General features: G+C 38.3%; 1 protein-coding gene across 1 annotated transcript in view; it reads left to right on the forward strand.

Annotated features, from left to right (window-relative positions):
* The window catches only part of SLC13A1 (solute carrier family 13 member 1), an 86,062-nt gene that overhangs the window by 14,338 nt on the left and 57,457 nt on the right, over positions 1-14,267 (forward strand). The window contains exons 2-3 of the mRNA XM_062198498.1: positions 2,972-3,100; positions 12,269-12,405. Of these exons, the coding sequence (XP_062054482.1) occupies positions 2,972-3,100; positions 12,269-12,405 (266 nt within the window). The remainder of the gene's footprint in view (positions 1-2,971; positions 3,101-12,268; positions 12,406-14,267) is intronic.

Consider the following 14,267-nt stretch of genomic DNA (forward strand, 5'->3'; position numbering starts at 1 on the left):
GGCACAGGGGCCCAAGGACTTGGACCATATTCCATTGCTTTCCCAGGTGCATTAGCAGGGAGCTGGATTGGACATGAAGCAGCCAGGACTCAAACTGGTGCCCATATGGGATGCTGGCACTACAGGCGGTGGCTTTTTCTGCTCTGCCACAGCACCAGCCCTTAGGTTCTTACAAAGATAATAGAAAACAAAATCTTGGAGAAACTTTTGGATTTATCTAGGTGTCCTCATTCAGGGAAGATGCACAACCTTTCTTTTGCACATCCATTTTAAATTTAGCTGGTATTTACAAGTTCTCTCTAGAGAAGTTTAGGTAGATTTAGCCAAGGCCCAATTTTATTTTGCTGTTTTATTGTCTGTGAAGACATAGAGGCAGACTCTGTATAAAAGTGTCAATATCAAAATGCCTTTATTCTTTTCCCTTTAAAGAGACATCATAGTAAAGATAAGACATAATCCTGACTTACTTGGATCTCTTAGAAATCAGGGCAGGTGTAGGGATGCTGGAAAAGGAAATGCTAAGTCCAGAAAATTCACCTTGAGGTAGGTGAAGCAGAAGGCAGCAGAGCTAGAAATTGTATAAACCTTAAGTAAAAGACCTCATCAGCACCATAAGGCAGTTTCTGTAAATTTTCCAAATATAACTTTTCATTTGCAAAGTAAGCAGGGTGAGGGGGAAACAAAGTCATTAAGATAAACGCTAACCTTTATTGCACTCTTGGAACATTCCATATAATTTCACATCAAATTTATCTCTACAAGTCAAAGATAATGAAACATTTCAATCCCTTCTTAACAATGTCCAAAAACAGAAACAGAAACTGTTGCATACTAAGCTATGCAACAGATTGTACTGAAATTCAGGTTCCTATTGAGTCTCTCTGTATCTCCCCAGTAACTCCTAGCTGTCTTAGTCAGAAAGCAGGGAAGAAGGCTCTTTGCCTTCTATCAATGTCCCTTAGAGACTATATTTAGGCTCACATGTGTCATATGACTTACAATTGTCTTTTCTGGAAGACAAAGTGCAGCAACATTTCCTCTAGGTGGATGTTCCCCTTTTAATTAGAAAGAGAGGAGGTGAATAGGCACATGTCCTACCCACCCAAGCACTAAGTAATGCAAAAATGCTGTAGGATGAACCCTGCAGGTGTTTGGCAGGACAGTGGGGTAACTATAGCTCACTATAGTGTGTCATATTCTGTATAAAGAACTGGAAGAGAGGAGCTGTTAGTCTCCAAACACAAAGGAAAGTTAAGAAAATAACAAGTTTAGTGCCAGGGGATTCCAATTCAATACCATCAAGGTGGCATGTACCAATGCCATCTCACTAGTCCAAGTGATCATCTTCAGTTCACAATTGATCACACTGATAGGTCTAAGAGTCAAAGGGATCACACAAACAAGACGAGTGTCTGCTAATACTAACTGATAGAATCAAAAAGGGAGAGAACGATCCAACATGGGAAGCGGGATACACAGCAGACTCATAGAATGGCAGATGTCCTAAACAATACTCTGGCCTCAGAATCAGCCCTTAAGGCATTTGGATCTAGCTGAAGAGCCCATGAGAGTATTTTAGGCATGGAAAGCCAAGACACTCTGGAAAAGAAGAAGAAGAAGAAGAAGAAGAAGAAGAAGAAGAAGAAGAAGAAGAAGAAGAAGAAGAAGAAGAAGAAGAAGAAAATCTAAATGAGGATCTCAGCGAGTGTGATCCCAGTGGAAAGAACGGGGCCATCAAGGTAGGAGGTACCTTTCTCTGAAGGGAGGAGAGAACTTCCACGTTGACTGTGACCCCGTCAGAATAAGATCGAAGTCGGCGAACCCTAAAGGCTTCCATAGCCTTGGCAACTCATGACTAGAGCCTAGGGAGATTACTGATGCCATAAACAAGAGTGTCAAATTGTTAAATCAATATCAAGTGTCACTGTGTACTTATGTCCCATGTGGGATCTGTCCTTAATGGGTTGTCCAATGTGAAGTAATGATATAGCTAGTACTGAAACAGTATTTTTACACTTTGTGTTTATGTGTGGGAGAAAACTGATGAAATCTTTACTTAGTATATACTGAATCGATCTTCTGTATATAAAGATAATTGAAAATGAAAAAAAAAACTTGGTGTTAAATTGGAAATTACATAGAAAATTAATCATTTTTTTTAAATATCATGCAGGATCTCTGTCATTAATGTGCTGTACACTGTTATTTAATGCTATAACTAGTACTCCAACAGTATTTTTTCACTTTGCATTGCTATGTGAGGGCAAACTGTTGAAATCTTTATATATACTAAACTGATTTTCTGTATATAAAGAGAATTGAAAATGAATCTTGATGTGAATGGAAGGGGAGAGTGAGTGGGAAAGGGGAGGGTTGTGGGTGGGAGGGAAGTTATGGGGGGGGGCATTGTAATCCATAAGCTGTACTTTGGAAATTTATATTCATTAAATAAAAGATAAAAAAAGAAAATAACAAGTTTAGTTGTCCAATATGACAACTGTACTGTGTATACATATTGAAATACGACATTGTACCCATTAAAATTATACAAGTGCTATATATTAATCTAGATTTTTAAAAGTTAAAAAAAATGTAAAGACAGTTATCCTGCCCCAGGGAAAAGGCTGTATGTAACTTGTCTGTTTCTGCACTCTGGTACTGGGCTTGTACTTTGTAGGTCAATTGAAGCTGAGAATAAACATCCATCCACACTAAGACAAGTACTAAGGAAATGTGAAGGAAACTTGATGAACGAAGATTTTTCCTGGTTTTGTATTTTCACATTTATTAAGTTTTGACTCTTAGAACCCATAACAAATGACCATTTGCTGGCAACTCAAAGATGTAGAGATATTGAGAACTTCTTGCTTTCTCTGTGACATGGCTCCATTCAGTAAAGGTGGTTGTGATTTGAACAATGATTTCCCCAGCCACACTACTACATCTTGTGTTTTCTCTTTCTTCTTTCCAGGAAGCAGAATGTGCCTACACACTCTTTGTTGTGGCTGTATTTTGGCTCACGGAGGCTTTGCCTCTGTCAGTAACAGCTTTACTGCCTGGTTTAATGTTCCCTCTGTTTGGGATCATGTCTTCTACCAAGGTAAGTTCTGTAAATGCTTCTTATAATTAGCTTCCATATGCTGTGCTGAGATTTCAAAGAAAAAATGTTTCTATTTTTATTTTTAAAAATATTTGTTTATTCACTTTATTTGTTTGAAAGGCAAATAGACAGATGGACACCTCCCATCTGTTGGTTCACTACCCAGATGCTCACAATAGCTGGGTCTGGGCCAGGCTGAATCTAGGAGTGGAGAACTCAATTTCGGTCTCCCTCATGGGTTGCAGGAAACTGTCATTACCTGCTGCCTTTCAGAGTATGCATTTGCTGGAAGCTGAAATGGAGAATAGAGCCATGACTCAAACCCAGATACTCAGCTACAAGATATAGACATCCCAAGCAGCAACTTAACCAGTGAGCCAAATATAAACCCCAAAGAGTAGCCTTAAAAGGGAGCAATAATCCTGTTTATGAGCCTTCCATGTGAGTCCTCTGACCTTCCAGTTATTTCCCCCTCTGCCATTTGGTTGTGCCCATCTCAGGAATAAAAACAGCCTGTGACTTCCAGCATCACATGAGTCTGTAGGAGAAATGAGTGTCCAATCTCCTCTCGCTGACATCTACGGCAGGTGCCTCTCTCCTGACCAGAGAGGCAACAAAGTCACATCCTGTGGAACGTGGAATTTGGTTCCACAGTGTTGGAAAAACAATTTTTGTTTTTCATAAAGAAAAGTCTTCCCTGTTTGCTTTTCCAGAAACCTGCCATTTCAAAACATAAAGCCAAATTAACTTGCACATATATTTCTATTTTGTTCTTGCTGAGAGGAGATTGTTCCTGCTGGGAGCCGTTTATTACCCTGATACAATCCAAGAGTACCCATCTGAAGAAAATGGATTCCCCATTAAGAGCAAGAAGTGCACTGAAGCCAGAATGTCTACCTCCCCACAGCCTCCAGCCACACAGAAAACAACTGCCTAACCACAGCTGCGACATGCTCAGGACAGATGTCATGTTCAAGATGCTAGTCAGGGCAGTTTATCACCTTGGGACTTCTGTCTTCAGCCTGAGTGCAGTGTTGATCTCTTGGGGGCTCACCTGTCTTTAATGTGAGTGGAGATTTTTCTTCTTTAACCCTTGATTACAGTTTTTCTTTTCTAGGGAGCTGTTTGCTTCTTTTATCTTCATGTTAGGCAGGAGCCCACGTTTCTGCATCTCTGATTCTCTTTGCTCCTCATTTCTTACTGCATTTATTCATTCTAGTCACCACTGATTTGGAGAGCATAGCTAGGGCTGTCCTCAGATCCTCTCACCCCAGACATATGTCTTACTGTCCCATGGAATCTGAGGTCTATAATTGAAGCAGTTTGTTATATGTGTCAGCATGCTATATGACTTTCAATCAAGAAAGAAGGATTTGAAAATTTCTCAAAAGTAGGGTCTAAAAGGGTATATGTTTTGGCACAGGAGGTTAAGCCACTGCTTGAGAAATATCCCATATCAGAGTGCCCGGGATCAAGTCCTGTCTCCACTTTTGATACAGCTTTCTGTTAATGTGCATCCTGTGAGAGAGTAGATGTTGGTACCTAATTCCATGTCACCCATGTTGGAAACTCAGACCAATTTCCTGGATCCTTGTATTTGTGTCTCCCACTTTCCTCTGTCATTCTGCCTTTTAAACAGACAAACAAATTAAATAATAATTTTTAACAATAGCATATCACATCACTAACCCATGTCTTATTGAGTTGGATAGTTACATCTTCAGAAATAGTTAAGTTTAGTCATTGCACATTTGTCTCTTATAACTTAATAACAATGAAATTGACTTTTTAAAAGAGGCAGAGGTAGAAGTGAGGTTCATTGGAATCATAGGGTATTTTATAGCAAATTCCTTTGGGAGACAACAAGAGGTAAAAAAGCACTCATAAAGACTTGGATTTGTGAGAGCTGCCAGAGATACACCTGTATGTCTCTCCTTCTTTGTGGTGTGTTGGGGATTAAGAAGAGGCAGCAAAATTGTTGGTACCAACAGCAGTTGCATCCCTCTGGCGTCACAGAAGTACTTTATCTCTGAAGGTGTCAATTTCAGACTAATTTAATAGTCATAGTATCGTAGACTTGGCAGGGAGTTCTGGATTCTCTCACCCAGGGCAGGGTCTTCTCCCTGATCTCTTTCACAGATGAAATAAATCAGGAAATATCTTGAGACTTTCTGGAATGTAAGTCTCTAATACTCCATGAGGAAATCCATACTTTTTGAAATGTTTTAACTTTTGAAACGCAACAACTTTATTGAACTCAAGTCTGAAATTCAATCACCTTGGCTTATTAAACTTTTGCCTATCACACAGGATTCTACAAAAATAAATTCCACCTTTCTTTTCCATGCAGATGTTGCTCAAGTTTGAAAATAAATATCATTGGCCGGCGCCACGGCTCACTTGACTAATCCTCCGCCTGCGGCGCTGGCATCCCAGATTCTGTTCTGATTGCTCCTCTTCCAGCTCTCTGCTGTGGCCCTGGGAAGGCAGTGGAGGATGGCCCAAGTGCTTGGGCCCTGCACCCGCATGGGAGACCAGGAGAAGCACCTGGCTCCTGGCTTTGGATCGGCGCAGCTCGCCGGCCGCAGCAGCCATTTGGGGGGTGAACCGACGGAAGGAAGACCTTTCTCTCTGTCTCTCTCTCTCTCTCTCTCTCTCTCTCACAGTCTAACTCTGCCTGCGAAAGAAAGAAAGAAAGAAAGAAAGAAAGAAAGAAAGAAAGAAGAGAAAGAAAGAAAGAAGAGAAAGGAAGGAAGAAAGGAAGGAAGAAAGAGAGAGAGAGAGAGAGAAAATATCATTATTTCCTTATGACTTCCCTCATCCAGCCTTATGGATTCAAGACCTCAACCCCCATACTCAAACCCACTACCTCTCACTCAGTTACCACTGTCCTCTTATTCTTTTTTCCAGGAACTAACTCTAGTTTGTCAGTGATACTTAGGGATTAAATTAGTTAATAATTGCAAATCTGTTACACAGTAAACACTCAATATATGTTAGTTAATATTATTACTATTTTTTTGACAGGTAGAATTATAGACAGTGAGAGAGAGAGACAGAGACAAAGGTCTTCCTTTGGTTCACCCCCCAAATGGCCGCTACGGCTGGTGCTGCAGATCCAAAGCCAGGAGCCAGGTGCTTCTTCCTAGTCTCCCAAGCAGGTGCAGGAGCCCAAACACTTGGGCCATCCTCCGCTGCCCTCCTAGGCCACAGCAGAGACCTGGACTGAAAGAGGAGCAACCAGGACTAGAACCCGGTGTCCATATGGGATGCCAGCGCCACTGGCGGAGGATTAACCAAATGAGCCACGGCACGGGCCCCAATATTATTACCATTTGTACACTGACAAAAGTGAATAGATCACCCAAGAAACATTTGGAGTGCTGCAAAAGTAGATAAGTCTATCATTCCCCTCCTGATTTTGCCCCCTAAGTTCATCTTAAATTTCATGTGACTCTCTTCACCTGGTAAATTTAACTATAGTTTGCAGCAAATCAAAGCCCTTAGAAATTTTAATGGACAAAGCTGTTCTTAATCTGGTAATTCTGATTCAGATAGGGCAACTGACATTTTACTCATAAATAACTGGTCAAAGCTACAGGGTATGACTGAAAGAGCTAGAAATTTAGTTAGAAAGCCTAAACCTAACAACTAATTAAGAACATCATTAAGAAGCCACTGAGAAGAGAAAATACTAGACACAGAAACTGAGAAGGAAAGGCAATTGAGAGGAGGGAACTAAGGAGGGTGTGGAATTCAACAGAAGCAAGTATTTTAAGGATGGGGCAGTGATCATGTGTGTCAAATCTGCTGAAAAGTCAGGTAATGTGAAAATTAGAAACTGATCACTGCAGGGAAGTGTTTGACCTGGCCATTACGACATCTGTTAAGATGACTTCATCCCGTATCAGCATGCCTGGATTCAATTCTTAATTCCAGCTTCCTACTAATGCGGGTGCAGAGAGGCAGCAGGTGATGCCTAAGTAGTTGGGTCCCTGATATCCATGTGGGGAAACCTGGATTGAGTTCCTGGCTCTTGGCTTTGGCTTGACTCAACTCTGGCTATTGCAGGCATTTGGGGAGTGAACCAGTGGGTGGGAAATCTGTCTATGTCTCTCTACATATCAAATAATAGTAATAATAAAAATTTATCATTGGATTTAGTAAAAAAACTGTGAATACTTAAAAATAATCATACAAGTAATGAACCACTTTGCCACTTTCTAAAAATATTGTGTAATTTAATTCACAAAGTTGATGTGAGGTACTATTTAACTTTTACAACTTTTTATTGATGTGTAGAAAGTTCATTTAACTGGAAAGTTACAGACCCAAGTGAACCCACGTACTCTGATTGTGAAAGTCTATGTTTTTTGATGAAATTCCATTTGAGATGGAAAATCACTACCTCAAGCTCATGAATATATTTCAAATTTCATTAGAAATTTTATTTGACATATCAATTTTGCCTCAAAAATAGCTGTATTTGTCCCATCATATACGAACTAATAGCATTTTCTTCTATTATCTCTTGGACAAGTAGTTTATAAACAAACACATCTACCTGTGGGTAATGCTCTTCTACAAATACACTGACTGGTGAAAACCAAAGAATGGGTACTATAATAGAAAACAGAGAATGTGAAAATTCCTTGCATAAATATATTACAAGAACATCTCATATTCCTGGACTTCTTTCTGCACCTGCACTGTGTTTTTTTCTTATGTGCTCTGCAATGTTGCCACACGCTACCAGACTTCATCTGCCATTTCATGTAATGCTCTGATGCCTCCTGCACATAACCACTCTTGTACTTTGGGGCCATTATAAATAAGTTACTTGTACACAAGTACGATGATTATGTGATAGTCACTGATAACCGAGATAGCCACTGAGTAATGTGCATGTAGTTCAGACAGCAGTGATATACTGAACAAAGGGATGATTTACATTCTTAGTAGGATGGAGCAGAATGGTGTGAGATTCCATTATGTTACTCAGAATGATGTTTAATTTAAAATGTATGGATTATTTCTGGAATTTTCCATTTTATGTTTTTGGACCACTGTTAAGTGCAGACATCTGAAACCACAGAAATTGAACTGTACAATGACTTGCTGAATTTTTTAAAGTAACTCTGAAATTATTCTCCTTAATTCTCAGAGTGTAAGGGAAACATGGTTAATATTCTAATCTGCTTGGAATGCTGTAATAAAATACCCTAACATAGGTAACTTATAAACAACAGAAATTTATTGCTCATCATTCTGCAGGCTGAGAAATCCAAGGTTAAGGTATGGCATATTTCGCTTCTGATGAGGGCTCAGCCTCTGCTCCATCAATGGCAACTTGTTGTTGTGTCCTCATGTGGGGCAAGGGAGCTCCCTCCAACCTCTTTCGTGAAAATACTAGTCCTATTATGTGGTGGTATGAACATATTAGAATCATATTGATTCTAACATGAATTTGGGAGAAGGCACACCAACAGTGAGATGTTCAGAAATTTCCATGAACACCATGGAAAACGAGATAAGGGAAGAGAAAAACTGAAATGACTATTCTTGTTTCAATAATAAACTTCAGTATGAAATCTTGAAGGAAGACTTTCAAATCTTTTTAGGAAAATGTAGTTATTCTACTTATTCTTTGAAACTCAACTATGACTTGGATAATAAGTATTTCTCATATATCTATGATACTTTATTTCACTCTTTGTTAACTAGGTTTTTCTCATCTAACAACTTGTAAGTTCCTCAAGTTTAGGAATTTGATTCAATAGCTATCGAGTGCCAATAGGTGTCAGGCATATACTAAGTTCATAACAACAATGTTCACTAATGCTTATTTTGTGCTCAGATATGTATCTAAGCCAGTGAAGGGAATGATTGGACAAGTAAACAATCACTGGATAGATTAAAATGTGCTAACATAAAGGGAAATACAATCAAACTCAGCAAAAACATCTTTGAAGAATTGCGATCTGTGTTCATTCATAAAGGGAGCTTAGAGATAACATTAGCAAGAGGAGAAGATCATTCCAGGTTAAATCACAATCAAGTGTTAAAATATTTATGGATCGGGAGACTATGCAACACACATAGAAAGAAGTGGATTGGAGTGGTAAGAGACTAGACTGAAGAGGTGATACAGCACCAGATAATGAAGGCACTACTGCAACAATTTGGGACTATTGAATTTGGTCTTAGAAGCCATGGGATTCACAGAAGAAGTATAGGAAGACCAATTAGAAAAATGACTCAGAGTGCTATGGGTGAACTGGAAAAAGGACATCAGGGCAAGCTTTGGCTAGTAGTTAGGATGCCTGCTTCCCACTTCAGAGTGCTGGGTTCAATATTCTGCACTAAATCCCTGACTCCAGCTTCCTGAAGATGCAGGCCCTGGGAGGAATCAGTTGATGGGTCAAGTAATAGGGTTCCTGCCACCCACATGAAAGAACTGGATTGAGTTCCTGGCTCCTGGCTTCTGCCGGGCTCAGCCCTGGCTATGGTGGGTATTTGAGGAACAAACCAAGGGATGGAATATCTTGATTCCTCTAAAAAGATAAATAAAATTTTAAAAAGAAAAATCATACAGTAGCCATTGCTACTGTATTATTATGAGGCGTTTATATAAGTTTATATAAGTTTATGAGTAGTTTATATAAGATAGTAGTGTCTGAATAGAAAAAATGGATCAGATTTAAAGATATGAAGGATCTAGAGCCGGCGCTAAGGCTCAATAGGCTAATCCTCCGCCTGCGGCATCAGCACCCCCGGTTCTAGTCCCGGTCAGGGCACCGGATTCTGTCCCGGTTGCCCCTCTTCCAGTCCAGCTCTCTGCTGTGGCCCGGGAGTGCAGTGGAGGATGGCCCAAGTGCTTGGGCCTGCACCCCATGGGAGACCAGGATAAGCATGGTGCGCCGGCCGCAGCGTGCTGGCCTTGGCAGCCATTGGAGGGTGAACCAACGGCAAAAAGGAAGACCTTTCTCTCTGTCTCTCTCTCTCACTGTCCACTCTGCCTGTCAAAATAAATAAATAAATAAATAATAAAAATGAAGGATCTAGAAATTATAGAACTTGGAGACCAATACACACACATTAGAAGTGAAAAAAAAATCATGACTGACCCTCTGATTTCAGGTTTGAGCTACTGAGCATTTAGACATTTCATTATAAAAGAGGGAGGAGATGTTTAAAGAATGATTAGTGAAAGGATGAGAGCATCATTTTGGATGCTTTCAGTTTTTAGGTGTTTGTGGAAAATTCAAACAGAAATTTCTGGTTGGATAAACCAGGCTGAAAATTAAAATTAAAAAGTGTCTGGATATAAAGACCTTGATGCATTGAGCAGTCATTCAACAAATATGAATTTGTTGCCTACTATGCATATGCCAGGCATTATTTTTATCATATGGAGAGAAAAGCTGAATCCTTGATAGTCAGCCTGTAGAATATCAGCATTTAAGAGAAGGACAAGGAGAACAAATTTTTAAAGTAAGCCAAGTAGAAAAATTCAGAAGCTGGAATAGAATCAATTAGAAATATAAAAAGATTCACAAGACTGAAAACACTAGTAAACTGAAAAATTGATCTTTATACTGAGATTTAGGAAGATAGGAGGCTGTGGACAGAATATGGACATTTGGAATTCAGGAATTCAGAGACCATAGCTTATTCAATGTCCCAACCCTTCCTCCCTCTGTGTCAGAACTGTTCTAGATGCCAGATAAGTAACAGCAATACAGTCCTGCTCCTCATGTATATAATAGGCAAGACAGGTAGTAAGCAAGTAAACCTTATGTGATGTGATATTTTTAGGAAGAAAAGGAACAGAACTCAGAAAAAGAGCAAAACCTACTAAATGAAGGCCTACTACCTGAGAATTGAGGAGATACAAAAAAGGAAAAATGTGTCTCTGCTCCTATAACATTTTTATGCATGGTAAATGCTGTTGCAGTGTTAGAAAATTTAATAAACCGAAGAATGAAAGTTAATAAAAGTATTTTCTCTTACTCAACTGCTACCAAATGTAAAGAGATTAATACAAACTTTGAAAAACAATTAACATTTCATAAAACATAAAGAAGTCCACTTGTCTGCTATTAATTCTAAAGGGAATTATCACAATTTTTGCCTTTTATTAAACCAAGTCAAGCTTGATAAGATGTGTTTAAAGTGCTGATACAATTTAATAGCAAAATGATCAACAGAATTGATTTTCCTTTTCCTCTGAAGTTTATAACAATACAATAGTTTTATTCCAACCCTTTCATTTCTTCTACCAGACATTATTTGCTTTCTCAATAGAATCTTTTCTCTTACAATCTGCTCTGTTCAGCAAGCCTTGAGATTTAGTTTAGCCAATCATTTCCTAAAGTTAATTCTATCAAAAGCCAGTCACATGTGGTGCTCTACTTAAAAATTTTAAAAAGTAAATTTTGTATTATTAATCCTGAAAAATACACAGAACACAGTATCCCACTCTAGAGATGACATTATGAACTATTATTTAGAGATTTTGGTAAAGCCTATTAGTAAGAAATTTTTGTATTTCAATATCTCACGTTTTCTAAGATGAACTAATCACATAGTCCTTTTAAAAAAATGTTGTACCTAATGTATTTCAGAGCATCCTTTAGAAATATCGTTGCAAGATTTTGCTGAAAGTGTTTGGACACTTTCCTAATCCCTGAATTCATTAGCTGAATAAGGGTACTTGTTTTATAATAAATAATTCTGAAAGCAAAGTATTCAAAACTCAAGGGAGTGACTGAAATTATGGGATAAATGGTGTGGATGAAGATATTGGCAGGTAAGTACTTGATTCAAAATTTCCCCAAATTTCAGTAATGGCTATAAAAAATGAATCCTAGTTTATATGTGGAAAATTAAGGCATAGAAGACACTTGCCAGCTGTTACTCAGATATTTAAAAGTCTAATATCCTGGGTGCTCATTTTTTCTGTATACATATTTTTTCTTAGCACAACTACCTCTAGGGCAGAGTATAGACATCCTTAAATTGGTATTCAAACACATTTACATTTCTCTTAAATAGAAAGATATGTAGTTGAAGGTCAAAGTTAAGAGCAGCATAATAATGTCTTTCTTGTACAATGCTATTTTTCCCCACCAATGTAAATAATCATGGGTGTAATTGTAATTTCAGGTAGCATCGGCTTATTTCAAAGAGTTTCACCTGCTGCTAATTGGAGTCATCTGCTTAGCAACATCAATAGAAAAATGGAATTTGCACAAGAGGATTGCTCTGAGAATGGTGATGATGGTGGGTGTGAACCCGGCATGGTAAGGACTGCATCCACTGCTTTCAGTTTACATTCTGAACAGATCATTATTGTGCAGAACAAATAACCAAATAAGCAATGCACATCCAGGGACTTGTTGCATTGCAGTGTAATTCATGGCTTTTTTTCCCCCTCTGCAAATATTAAAGTGCTATAAAGTGCTCTTGAGTAGTAGGGAGGGGAAAACAACTTTCTATTCACTGCAGGTCTAATAACAGGGAAACTGGAATAAGTGCACAACACCCTCACCTTTTATGTACCCTAGGAGTCAAAGCTGAAGTCTTGAACTTCAGCACACACAAGACTGATAGCCCTAAGAGTAGATTTCAGTCCTACCTTGTTTACTTGGCTGATTACACATTCAAAACTTGTTTAAAAGCATTCTTTATCATCAGGGAAGATGTTAAGAACCAAAGACAAAAAAAATTACCGACAAAATACAAATGTAGGCAGAAGAATTCAAGGTGAACATTTTTCTTTTGAAATCAACTGTTGCAAATTGAAACGATCAATTAGGAAGTTTCATCTGTAGAATGTGAAATCACTCATTGGACTGCTTTTTTCCAACTTAAAGGAATGCTTTTATTACTTTAATTGGTTGGTTTTTATTCCACGTCTTGTTAAGAAATGAATTTAAGTTAAAAAATTTCCAGAGTCACAGTCTTTTGCATAATAACATTTTGCTTTAACGACTGAGGCGGCTGTTTCCTTCTCATTTTTTTTTAAAATAAGAAAATTATATTGGCTTCTGCTGCATAATTCATTGTAGGGCATCACCACACCTGTGTTTATCATTTGTGGAAGAAACTGTTTTGATATATACAAGAAAACACAATGGTATAGATAAGACAAATTTTGTTTAAATTTTGTTACTTAAAAATTTTACAGCAAATTTAAGGCAGTTCACGTTTCAAATGTTGCCCTGTGCCTTTTAGAGTACCGTTGAAATGTATCTATTTTCCTTGATCACCTGCACAATGACCCCAGGGATGGGACAATGCACTGCATAGTGGGGCCAGGATCCACCATGCCACTAAGTGACTTTGAATTTAAGGTGTTTTCACTATATGAAAGCTTACCCAATTCCAGTCTACTTTCTAATAGGAAGATTTCACAAATTGCAGATGCCTTAAATTAAAAGTGTTTTTAGGTTTTCTAAGAGACATTTCTTGCTTAAGTAGGTATCTATTGATATCTAAAAGTTTTATTTTGCTTTTTCTATAGAAAATATCTACCTTGTCTGAGTTTAAAACTTGTAGTATAGAATTGTTGTTGTTGTCTATTTTAAAAGAGAATCAAAGAATTTCATAAATGACTCTACATGAAACGTTTCCTTCCAGTGATTTCTAGGGTCTCTGACCTGAAACAGATTATGCTTTTTCCTAAGTGTAATTTTGCAGATTTATAGTCATTATTTAAAATGCTATGGTCTTAGGCACATTTTTTAATTTTTATATTTATTTATTTTAAACCTAATTTAACCTTTTCATTTGTGTGTTTGTAATTATAATTATAAAGCAATTGTGATGTTACTTTATTTTTAAAATTATTTATTTGAAATTTGAAAGGCAGAATTACAGAGAGAGAGAAAGAGAGAGAGAGAGAGAGAGAGAGAGAGAGAGAGAGAGAGAGAGAATCTTATATCCACTGGTTCACTCTCCAAATGATCACATCAGCTGGAACTGAACCAAGCCAAAGCCAGGAGCCTAGAAGTCCATCCAGATCTTCCACATGGGTGCAGGGGCCCAAGCACTTGGGCCACTACTTTCTGCTTTCCCAGACATGTTAGCAGAGAGCTGAATCAGAAGGGGAGCAACCCCTACTCAGACTGGACCCTAAATGAGATGCCAGCATCACAGATGG

Source organism: Lepus europaeus, chromosome 1 (assembly GCF_033115175.1).
Source record: "Lepus europaeus isolate LE1 chromosome 1, mLepTim1.pri, whole genome shotgun sequence".
NCBI classification, from domain to species: domain Eukaryota; kingdom Metazoa; phylum Chordata; class Mammalia; order Lagomorpha; family Leporidae; genus Lepus; species Lepus europaeus.